General features: G+C 45.9%; 5 protein-coding genes across 5 annotated transcripts; 2 read left to right on the plus strand and 3 right to left on the minus strand.

The window, feature by feature from the left end:
• Positions 1-935: 935 nt before the first annotated feature.
• On the minus strand, positions 936-2,788 carry BDR25DRAFT_362370 (uncharacterized protein; the record flags this gene model as incomplete). Its single annotated transcript, XM_033696559.1, has 6 exons — positions 936-1,957; positions 2,009-2,146; positions 2,207-2,309; positions 2,339-2,632; positions 2,668-2,731; positions 2,778-2,788. The coding sequence occupies 6 exons, from the start codon at positions 2,786-2,788 to the stop codon at positions 936-938; spliced, it is 1,632 nt and encodes a 543-aa protein (XP_033540665.1).
• A 970-nt stretch (positions 2,789-3,758) lies between these two features.
• BDR25DRAFT_244660 (uncharacterized protein) lies at positions 3,759-4,323 on the plus strand (the record flags this gene model as incomplete). The annotated part of the gene is made up of 2 exons (XM_033685853.1): positions 3,759-4,139; positions 4,189-4,323. 2 exons carry the CDS (start codon positions 3,759-3,761, stop codon positions 4,321-4,323), a joined length of 516 nt encoding a protein of 171 aa, XP_033540666.1.
• A 248-nt stretch (positions 4,324-4,571) lies between these two features.
• Positions 4,572-5,672, minus strand: BDR25DRAFT_337666 (kinase-like protein). The gene is made up of 2 exons (XM_033693212.1): positions 5,138-5,672; positions 4,572-5,068 (listed from the first exon to the last, which is right to left on the minus strand). The coding sequence occupies exons 1-2, from the start codon at positions 5,589-5,591 to the stop codon at positions 4,641-4,643; spliced, it is 882 nt and encodes a 293-aa protein (XP_033540667.1). The 5' UTR covers positions 5,592-5,672; the 3' UTR covers positions 4,572-4,640.
• A 239-nt stretch (positions 5,673-5,911) lies between these two features.
• BDR25DRAFT_362373 (uncharacterized protein) lies at positions 5,912-6,642 on the plus strand (the record flags this gene model as incomplete). Its single annotated transcript, XM_033696560.1, has 6 exons — positions 5,912-6,015; positions 6,039-6,096; positions 6,168-6,320; positions 6,374-6,433; positions 6,493-6,509; positions 6,564-6,642. 6 exons carry the CDS (start codon positions 5,912-5,914, stop codon positions 6,640-6,642), a joined length of 471 nt encoding a protein of 156 aa, XP_033540668.1.
• Positions 6,643-10,312: 3,670 nt separating this feature from the next.
• On the minus strand, positions 10,313-10,495 carry BDR25DRAFT_244563 (uncharacterized protein; the record flags this gene model as incomplete). Its single annotated transcript, XM_033685847.1, has 1 exon — positions 10,313-10,495. A coding segment is annotated over one exon (183 nt), but the record flags the coding sequence as incomplete, so codon positions are not given.
• Positions 10,496-10,774: the final 279 nt, after the last annotated feature.

The raw sequence follows: 10,774 nt of genomic DNA on the forward strand, positions 1-10,774 counted from the left end.
AGGGGGGGTACTGTCACAGTATCCTCCCTAGATCCTAGACATAACTGTATTAGACGTGTACTAGAGTATTATTAGTGCATGTCTAACATAAATATAACATAACATAGACATAAACTTAAGCATAAACTACCTTAACACTAACTAAACATAAAATAGGCTTAATTTATACTTAAAGCACTTAGACTTTTAAGCTAAGTATTTAATTACTAATTTCTTTTTAAACCTTCCTGTTCCTCACACAACGTCTTGTACCTACTATAATACCTTACATAGTAATTAAACTAGACCTCTGTGAAGCTCTATAACCTTACTCGTGCACAATCGTGACACTTGCTAAAGTTGTACATGTTATTATCCTAGATGCTATACTTAGCTTTAATATTCTCTACAAGGCTAAACCTGCCCGAAATTACCCTAGAACTCTTATAGAGGGCTCTCTTATAGTTGTACTACGCGTAAATGTTACTTTAAGGTCTAAATAACGCTTCTTAAACATACTAGGCTAGTTTATGCTAACATAGCCTAGATTACGCTTAGCGTGCAAAGAATTAGCTATATTAGCTATAAATGCTATCTAAGGGGAAAATCCTTACGCATATAGCTTAAGTATAGTCTTAATAATCACCTGCTCCTTCTTATTACCTAGCCTTTATTAGTTAGCTGTAGAATTAGCTTATAAAGGTTGTCTAACACTATAGTTATTTATTATCTTTTAAAGGACTTTGTATATAGCTGCAGCACGTTTCTTTAACAGTTTTATGTCTTATTTAAAAGCCTAGAGCGTAAGCTGTATCTAACGTTCTTTTAGCGCGTCTAAGTAGTGTTGTTAGGAATGCATTAGTGTAGGAAGAGTAGTTTAGTAGGGTCTTAGCAAAAGAAAGCGACTTAGGTGTGTGAGCAACTCGCCCGTGAAGTACGTTAGTGGTTATGTCCTATTAAACTGGGGGTGGAAGTGGGGGTGGAAGTGGTGGCATCGGCGGTGGAGGTGGCCCTACTACACCAGGTAGTGGCCCGCCAGCCATTGGAGGTGGGCCTTGTAGAGGTATAGCTGGCAGGTCCTTCATATATGGATTCCTCGCAACCTTGAAAAATGGCTCGTCGAAGATCTGACCAATTCCAATGGAGAAAATTGCCGAGCAAGCGACAATGAACCACTGTAGAATTTGGTTCGGCTTTCCGGCAGTAATGCTTGATATTGTGGGCAGTCCCTTGCCAGTCAAAAAGAGGTTGTCAGGGTTCCGTAGCGTTTCTGATGTTTGGCCTTCAATCGCCTGAAGTGTGAATTGTATACCAGCTGCAGTCTGTGCTACCGCCATTGCCGAAGCCAAAGCCAGCCCCAAGGATATGTAGAAAGACACAGTGGCACCTTTTCGATATCTCTCCGTTCTTTCTGGGCTCAGCTTCTTGTTGCTCATTCCTCGGATGACTTGGTCGCCCACTCTTACGTCTCTTTGGAGCATGACGAAAAAGAAAACGCCCAGGGCAAAGATGGCACCAGCGCCGGCCAACAGTGGAGGGAATATGTTCCCTTGTAGAGTCATTGCGAATTCAATGAGGCCCTCGGACACATTAACGCTGGGAAGAGGAGTGGTAGTGTTCCGAAACTTGGACGCTAAATCTGACGCTTTCATTCCATGGGTCGTGGAACAAACAAAGCCAGATGAACTGTTGATGCAAATACCTTCTCTAGTATTAGCCTTCAGTGACAGGGTATCAATATCACCGAACTCACCAAAATAGCCTACGCGAAGATCAGTCGATGTAGGTGGATTGGTAGCAGGCAGATGGAGATTCAAAAAATGTAGATTCGGAAGCCCAGGGGAGTTTGTAACACATCCCGTCAAGACTAGTGCTGGTTGAATGTTAGTAACATTTTCTCTGGAGCCCAATAATGACTCACTGTAGAATGTAGTGATGGGGACTATGAGGAAATAAGCGAAAAAACGCCAATTCACGTCTCCTGTAGGCCGTCAGCTTCTAAAGTAAAGATCCATTCGAGGGAACTTACAAAACTTCTGAGAGAATGGCATATTCACGACTGTGTGCTCAATAATGCCGTAACGTAGCTGTAGAGAAGGCTGGTTCTGTCTTGTTTCGTTCAAGAGTGTTTCCTTGTTGTACTTAAGTACTTCATAGCTACTCATAGCTATGATCCCCAAGTTATGTTATGTGACCTGTTTCAAGCGGATTGCTGCTTAAAATGGACAATAGGCTAGCATTTTCCGCCCTTTGAAGAGGCTGTACGGTTTCAGAAAGTCACTCCACCGTACACTCACCATCCTTTTCGGAGCAACTCCATTCACGTATTTCTCGGGGAAGCCGAGCACCTAGAGGAAACTGCCTTGGAATCAGCCCCATTCGGCTCAAATGGAGGGATGAACAAGACGCCAAATGCAAAACATGGTTGCTTGTATCCTCTAGTGTGGCGCCGCGGTGCAGCTAGTTCCTCTAGATGGATGTAGGCTGGGCGGTTGATATGAATCGATTGGAGAAGAGCAAACTTCATTACCTTCGATCCCCAAAAATCTTGAAGATGTGAAGAGATTTTGGAGGTGGCGTGGTTGTTCTGTTTCCATTCGACCAGGTGCATGGACAATAAGACGGCCAAATGTACCTCGACATCCACTGACGCCTGAGCGGTAAGTGAGCCAACGATATCATTCCCACCTTGGACCAAAATACCGCATGGACAGAAAATAGTTGTTTCATGTTTTTGATGCGACAGCTACGCCTCAGCGCGAGATATCAAAGAGGAAAGGCTTAGGGTGCTGTGCCACTGGGAGATCATCTCAATCTGTCTTTAGCGATAAAAGCCCGACTGTGCCGCTTGCTGATGGCGACTCGCCGGTACCGCGCGCGAATGCTGCCCCTGGCTTTTCTCAAAGCCACATACCTAACGTAGAATCAATTACCGAGCCCTTGGCTAGGAGAAGATTGACGTGTTCTGGGATAAGGTATATAAAAGGAACGTTGAAATCGCAATGGAGCCAAAATGCAGAATCAACCAACCCTTTGTTAAATCTAAATCTCTTCCAAGGCATCTTTGGATATTTCCTAACTCATCAATCCACACCACTCATTGCTATAGTAGAGGCTCTATTAACCGGCATTCCGCAGCTTCTGAGAGTACGCATCCCTCAAAAAACCTGCTACAAGAATATTAACTCCTCAAAGCCATCGATATCAGTTTCCCCTTTGTTTGTTTAGAGAACGAGCTGCTGAGTTCTTCCACGATGTCTGGATATCAGGGATACCCTTCATCCACTGCCTCGTACTCCTACTCGTACCCCGAAACATCGAATACCAGTACAGCTAGCGCCAACTCCACAGCTCAATATTCGGCCGCGGCACATAGTACGGCAGGACCAGCCCATTCAGGGTACGGATACAGTCAGTACCCTGCCTATTCGAACGTTGCAGCATCATCGCCGTATTTCAATGTCGCTACTACCCAAGCAACGACGCAGAGTCCATATTCTCATCTGACCAGTCAGTATGCAACTACATCAGCGTACTCCAATGTCACCACTACTCCAGCAACGACACAGCCTTCGTATTATTCAACCAGCCAATACGCAACCACGCCCGTGTATGGGACGGCCTCAACACATCCTTCTTCCACATCCTCGCCTTATACCCAGAGCTTGTACCCTAAAAGCAGCACTACGGCACCAACAGCCACTGGAGCGAAGTCCTCAGTCGCTGCTCTGACCTCACGTTTCGGGCAGCCGGCTCAGTCAGCTCAGGCAAGATCGACGATGATTCAAACAGCCGCGCGGGATCGTGAGATCTATATTCTGTCCTACCCGAGCGGGACTTTCAAATCCCACTGGGCGTTATGGATTCCCCGGAAGGACGCTAATCTACAAAGCTTGCCTGAGCAGAAAAAAGGACCCCAGGGGATGCTGATCCATGTCAAAGGTAGTCTCGCAGCAGGCTTCAAACATGAGTTTCAGCGCGCCAGCTATGGTCCTCAGAGCTTTGAACGCCCGTGGTACAAGGTGCTTGGAAGAATCCGCGAAGAACATCTTACGGATGGTCCCACTACAGGAACGGATAGCACGGCTTATAATACCGTGGAGACTTTGGCATTGAGCATTCCGGCTCCTGGTCCGAGTTTGAACTCTGCAATGAGTCCGGTGAGATTTCTTCATTCGCGGGATTCGGAATTTAGCTCATTATTTATAGGCCTCGGGTTTACGCCCAGAGATTCGCGATTGTCAGTGGTGGCTGAAACAACTGATCGACCAGTTAATTCAGCGCCAAATGCTCCATCCAGACGCATCGAAGATTGTTGCAGAAACCCCGATCCAGTGGGCTTAGAACCACAGTAATACGTTAAAGGTTTGGGTACTATGTTCCTCATCCTGGGGTAACACCATGGACTCAAACTTATGGCCATCCACTGTAGTAAAGGAGCAGGCGCGGGGTATCCTTTTGTTATCGCTCCCTCTTTCGTTTCAGTCTGTCCTCTATTCCTCCTTCATTTTGTTATGCAACATGTTTCTCTCTGTTTGGTCTATGCGTTTTTCTGTTAGCACTCTCATTGGTTTATGGTTTAAAGAATGCTCGTCATTTCTCAGCATAATATTCTTTAATGACCCCTGAGGAGAACAGTAAATGATACCAAATACATATGCTCAAAATCTGCCTATTCTTTCAAGAAAAAAGTGCCATTGCCAATACCACTGATTCAGGGCCTCCCCAAATATATGCGGCACCGCAAATAGCTTCCACTCGTTTCTATATTCACCAATGAGGCGAGCCTTGCAGTACTCCCAGTATTCCGGATACCAACCAGATTGCCCCCAATCTAAGAGGGCTAGAATTCTTGGGGCGTTCACATCCGGAGAAACCATGATGTTTCCCCTATGTATGTCTGCATGGGTGAAGCGTATTGAGACATGATCCGGCAGCCAATGCCGATATTCTGGTGCCATGCCAGGGGGTAGGTCGATAGTGCTGAACCAATCGTGGAATTGTTTCACGGTTTTGAAGGGGCCAGGAGTCTGACCGTCCGAAAGGTCTTGGAAGAGATGATCGGTCATCATTTCTCTCGTAACAGATCCTAATAGGAAACACGAGTCAGAAAGCCCAAGTAAACGTGAGGTACTCTGTAGTGTGAAGTGATTCATACCAACGACCTCTGAATGATCTTGTTTGAGGTGGCCCAAATTCTCCACGATGCGACGGATATCCTCGCACAAAAGCGCTTTCTGCTCGGGACCGATATGCGACCATAATTCGTCGAGAGGGACTCCGCTGATCAACTGCATATATAAAAATACGTCATCACCGTCTTTATCCCATCCATAAACTTCAGGAACTGGGACACTTGATGCAAGATAGTACTTGACGAGACGCATGCATTGACCTTCCGATGACTTCACCCGCGGGCCGTACTTGACGAAAAGATTCTGCCGTGGGAATGCGACGGTGCTTGCAATACACGGGTTTTCGCTCCGGAGTGTTGTCGCAGCGCGTACCTCGCGGGGCGTTGGCAGCCTGCTATTTGCCAAGAACCAGGACGTGTCCTTGAAGACCGCGGGATTCGTATGTAAAAAGGGTCGCTGATCAACAACGATCGCCATCCTGAAAGATCTAGAGAGTATAAGAAGAAGCCTTGAGAGAAGCGCTACCAAAAAGCGGGGTGTTTATGCGCAGCATGAGAGAAATGCGGCACAGGCTTTAAGAGCGCGAAGCGAGGCATGAGGCGCGTGGGACCCTGTGTGGTCAGGTGATCAATTGTCAACCCCCGGGCCCATTTAATGAAAACCTGACCGGCACCTACAATAGCTATTATTACGAGATATTGTGGTGAAGTAGTAAACAGGGCAATTAAATTAATTTGTATCATTTAGAAGTCATGCTAGAAGCTTAACAGTACGGATTTTAGTGTTCTTTGTTAGAGATGGTGTGCAAGCCGCCTGTCACGGCCAGCGATCTAGGACGTAAAACTGCCTTGAATTGGGCTCTATTGAAAAGATTCTACTCTAATGGGGAAAAGGAAAGGAAGTTCAGCCGTACCTCGGCTGCAGAAAAGAGGCTCATGCTTGGACCGTGCTCCATTACGTTATGGCGCTCCACTACGTGACAGTTTGTTACATAGACATAAGGAAGTGTCAGTCGTCACATTACCCCCTGCTAAACCACGTATATCGGTGTAGCCGACTATACGCGGTTTTCTTACGTATGTCGTCGTAGTCGTTTACGACGGGCATTTAGCTCGTCATGACGTGCTACGTTGTCATTGTCAGATTGTAGGGCCGCCCATAGAAACATGTACAGTATCAAGAGGCCGAGAGTGGCTGGAAGATCACGTGGCCAGAGCGCATGATAAAACCTGCGCGCAGGGGCCTCGCCGGACAGGAAGAACACACAACAATATACAATCATCATCTTATCATCAATCATCCATCAGTCAATCTGGACAGTCTCGAGAGAGCTTAAATCTGACAATTATATGCGACAATGATTATGTGGGACGTGTAGGGCGACTTTGATCGAAGGTACTGACTAAGTTAGCAGGTTAACGTGTTCCACCACTCATCCGCCAACACCAGTCATCCGCCAGCCCCACCAAAATCGACGCGTCTCTATCCACCAACATGCCTCTACCACCACCAAAACAGCTTGAATTAAAGCAAAAAGAAGGCAGACTAGTGCTAGCTGCCTCTGTCCTTTAAAATTATAAAAATCTGTCTATTTATTGCGTCTTAACCCTGTACAACACGCCTTAATTAACGCTCTGTAATTGCCTCACAGGCGCCCTCCTATAAGCTGCTGCTAATGCAAAGAAACAAAAGCTATTACCTATTAAAGAGTAGTCCCTTGTTTACTAGATCCTAGACCTTAACTAACAAGGGTTTCTGCCCTATATTATTAATATGCGTTAAATGGCAGTGTTACAATCCTTGCTTCGTGGAAGCACTCGGGTCAATGATATTCCTAGGGGAGGAGTAGGACGGGTGATAGAGGCCAACGGCAGGGTGTACAGTCCTACGTAAAGGCTATTGGGCTACTGGAGAAGGGGAGAGTGACCAGATCGTGGTTTGCCCTGTGTGCGGCAGTATGGTGGCCGGGTCAAACGGTCCTGTTGGACAGGGTTGGAGGTATATATGGTGCAAGATATACAAATAGTATTACAGCTCTTTGGAAAGCTAAATGCTACTCAGTCTATGTAGAGAATAAACTAAACGTTGAACACGCTTCCTAAAGGTTGTTCAATGTGGGGACTATATACACGTACGGAGGGTGCCAAGGCGAGCAGGACGAGTTCATGCGAGCCCGCCAAGGAGAGCTCCATGAGCTCTCTTGGGCTCGTTGGACTCGTGGCCTATTCTCCTATTGGACGACGCACTCCTCCATTACCGCAGGCAGTGGTGCTGCCTCCGTGTCCTCCGACTGGTTCATAAGCGAGCCCTGCTCCAACCTGGCTAGACTGTGGAGCACGACTGGTGGAGTTACGCTGGTCCAACCGTAGACCGTAACAGGCAGACGTTCTGCTCTAAGCTTGCAGCCAGGATCCCCCGCTAAAGCCTATAGGCAAGAACTGGGTGTTACGCTTTGTTAATACTTAGGCAGAGCTCTAGATAATGTAGGATAGGAAGCTGCACTCCTAGCGCGCTCTCTGTCAGGATCTATTTAAGTTTAGCGCCTAGTTTAAGCTTATAGATGACACGCGCTGCGCGTATAGAATACTAGATAAAGATACCTATAATTTTAATAAGATGGGATTTATAATAGGAGTTGCTAGCACGTCTAAGGTTGTAACTAGCTCTAACACTGTTAGTTGAGCGGTTGCTGTACAGCCTAGCAATTGCAACTAGGTTACAATAATTAAGTGTGTTAACACGTCTAGCTAGGCGCTCCCACTGCTTATTATCCTACCAGGCAAGCTGCATTAGGCTAGCTAGTATTGCAATATCCCTAGCAACTAGACACTTATAGTGAGCAACAACAGCTAGACAACTAACTAGCTTAGTCTGTCCTAGCTTAAGCACTTTAACAATTAAACTGCGTCGCGTACAACTAGGGTCTACCGCCTGCTTATACTAGACAGCTATAGCAGCCATGCGACGCCTAAGTTTAATTAATACTGTATAGAGAACAAGATTATCAGTCTCTGTATGCTAGCTTACAGCTCCCACCTGCTACAGCCTCTAGATGTTAGCTGCTTTGCGCTGCTTAAGTAAGCGTACAGACGCAAAGTAGCAGAGCTTACATATAGTTACATCTTCTACATTAACAAGCAGGACTTTCTTAGCATCTACAAGAGTATTAGGCCTACTCTATTTACAGAGTAGAGCATTAAGAGTGGGTTTTAAGCAACAGGTCTAGTCCTATACTATCCTAATTATGTCTTGTTATTGCTTCTTGTTGTCTGAACGCTGTCTCTACTAGCGCAAGAAGCTAACAGTAAGAGGCGCTAGACTGTAGGGACGCCTTATACAGTTGCCTAGCTTTAGCAGCAGGCTTAACTACTCTGTAACTGTCTTAGTTGTTAATTGTAGAGCCCTATAAGCTAGGCCCTTACTTAGCTTGTTAAAGGATGTCAGATAGTAATAAATTCTGCAACACTCCTTATAGAGGAGAACACTAAGCTTTGTTAGGCAAACTATTGCTAAGAGCAGAAGAGGCAACAGAGGCGGCAGTATATTGCTACAGGAGGGACTCTCACAGGCCAGGAAGGTCAGAGGCTAGCTGCAGAGGCTGATAGGTTGGTTGAGGTGAATGCGCAGGCTGAGGCATCGCAGGTCTATCAGCGAGCACCACCAACCTGCTCGAAGTGCCACGTGCAAGGCCACAGGAGGACTTAATGTAGAAGCAATTAGGAATATTTTGTATATATATTTGTATAGAATTAATTTAGTTGTTGTTTAGCTATCTGTCAAAAAGGCGCGTCGATATTGGTGGGATGACTGGTGTTGGCGGATGAGTGGTGGAACACGTTATCGTCTATTTCTGCTGGTTCTAAAAGTGTCCCCTCGATAAAAATAGAGTTTGGCAGCCTTGGCGTTTAGGTACCCGAAACGGGAACTACGACATCAGAACTTGGACTAGGAGTCTTATCGACTCAAAACACCACCAGCCCGCTGTTTCTGCGAAGCAAAAGTACCAGATGTTTCACACGCTTGAACTATCGGGCGAATCAACGAGTAGATCTAATACGAACGAGCGAATATATCCCTAGTCGTGCCCAATAGTCCTAGAACTCAAATGGAAGGTTCAGAAGAGGCAAAGGAAGGCAATGCGTATACAGAAGCTCGCTATCCTTCAAGCGTATAGGTGACTTGCTTGAGGAGGAGTGAATGAATACATAGAGGCGGAACGAGTGCGTCCTAAGGCAATAGTCATTACATTAGTTTTAAACTAACTATAGCCCGCAAATCGCAGGTAACATGCATATACAAAAGGTCTCATAAGAGCTTCAAGTTAGATCTTCGAGAAAGGTTTCCCGAGCTTAACCTCCTATGTTAATATCACAGTGTAACAGGTGTTGGGTACGCGACTATAGCCTCCTTGTAATAATAATAAACTTATGAGGATACCTGTCCGGGGCAGTAAATCTGACTGGCACAGTTCGACTGGGAGACAAAGACTAGGACGCCTGTCCGGGGCGACAAAGACTGGGACGTCAGTCCGGGGCGACAAATCAGACTAGGACGATTCTCCTAGGAGAAAAATACGGGGACGCCAGTCCGGGGCGACAAATCAGACTGGGACGATTCTCCTAGGAGAAAAATACGGGGACGCTAGTCCGGGGCGACAAAGACTAGGACGTCTGTCCAGGGCGACAAATCTGACCGGGATTAATAATTAATTGATTGATTGATTGATTGATTGATTGATTGGTTCATAGCTGTCCCAGCCACCCTAGCGGCGGCTATGCAGCGTACAACTATAAATACAGGCACCCCTCCCCACTTTCGGGCTCAAACTGTTCCCTTCTGCCAAAGGCGACGTCCCTCCCTTAAGTGGCGAATTGAGGTCTGAGTTTGTAGTTCTAATAGCTGTTCTGTATCAGAATCTGACTTGTCAGGCCTTTCCTGGCCCTCCTCATCTTCTGTTTAACAATATGCACTCGTCCACGTTATTGCATATTTCGTACCGTAGACGAGACCGCCTAGAATTGTCCAAGCAGTCCTGTCCTTAACATTATCTTGGCTGCTTGTACTACTATTAACATATTACACAGGACTTTCTTAACGTCTGCGCATGGTTGCTTGCCTGCCCACATCTCTTGTTGCTTCTCTATCTAGTTCTAGCATTCTAGGATTACGTGTTGCACGGTCTATTTTCTAAGTCTGCATTAGCATTTGTTAGTATCTACTTTGTTAATAGAGTAGAGATATGCGCGTAGGCTAATCTTGCTAGTGCGCATTTGCGTAATAACTAAGCTAATTGCTCTAGAAGTTCTAATGTGCAATTTAAGAATTCCTTTGCCTAGCTTTACGCCTAGCCTGTGCAGTAGTCTGCTGTGCCTAGCCTCCTGCTACAACACCTCCTATTCCTTTCTCATCCTCTCTTAGATAGCAGGTTTTATGGTTGCTGTTAGGATTTAGAGTGAGTCTAGCTTAGCTAGTAATTCCTAGCTTAAGGTTTAGCTAGTAGCTTCCTTAGCTGCTTTGTTAGCAAAGTTGTTGCTACGTATGTACTTATGTGCTAGAATCTATTAGATCTAGACCTTCTATCCTTGCTGTTAGAGCTTGTCTAGTGCTTGTATAGCTGCAATAAGGATGTATTGTCCTAACTAGGTCTTAGGGTTTGCTAT

The sequence above is a fragment of the Lindgomyces ingoldianus genome (genome assembly GCF_010093535.1).
Source record: "Lindgomyces ingoldianus strain ATCC 200398 unplaced genomic scaffold BDR25scaffold_54, whole genome shotgun sequence".
Lineage (NCBI taxonomy): Eukaryota > Fungi > Ascomycota > Dothideomycetes > Pleosporales > Lindgomycetaceae > Lindgomyces > Lindgomyces ingoldianus.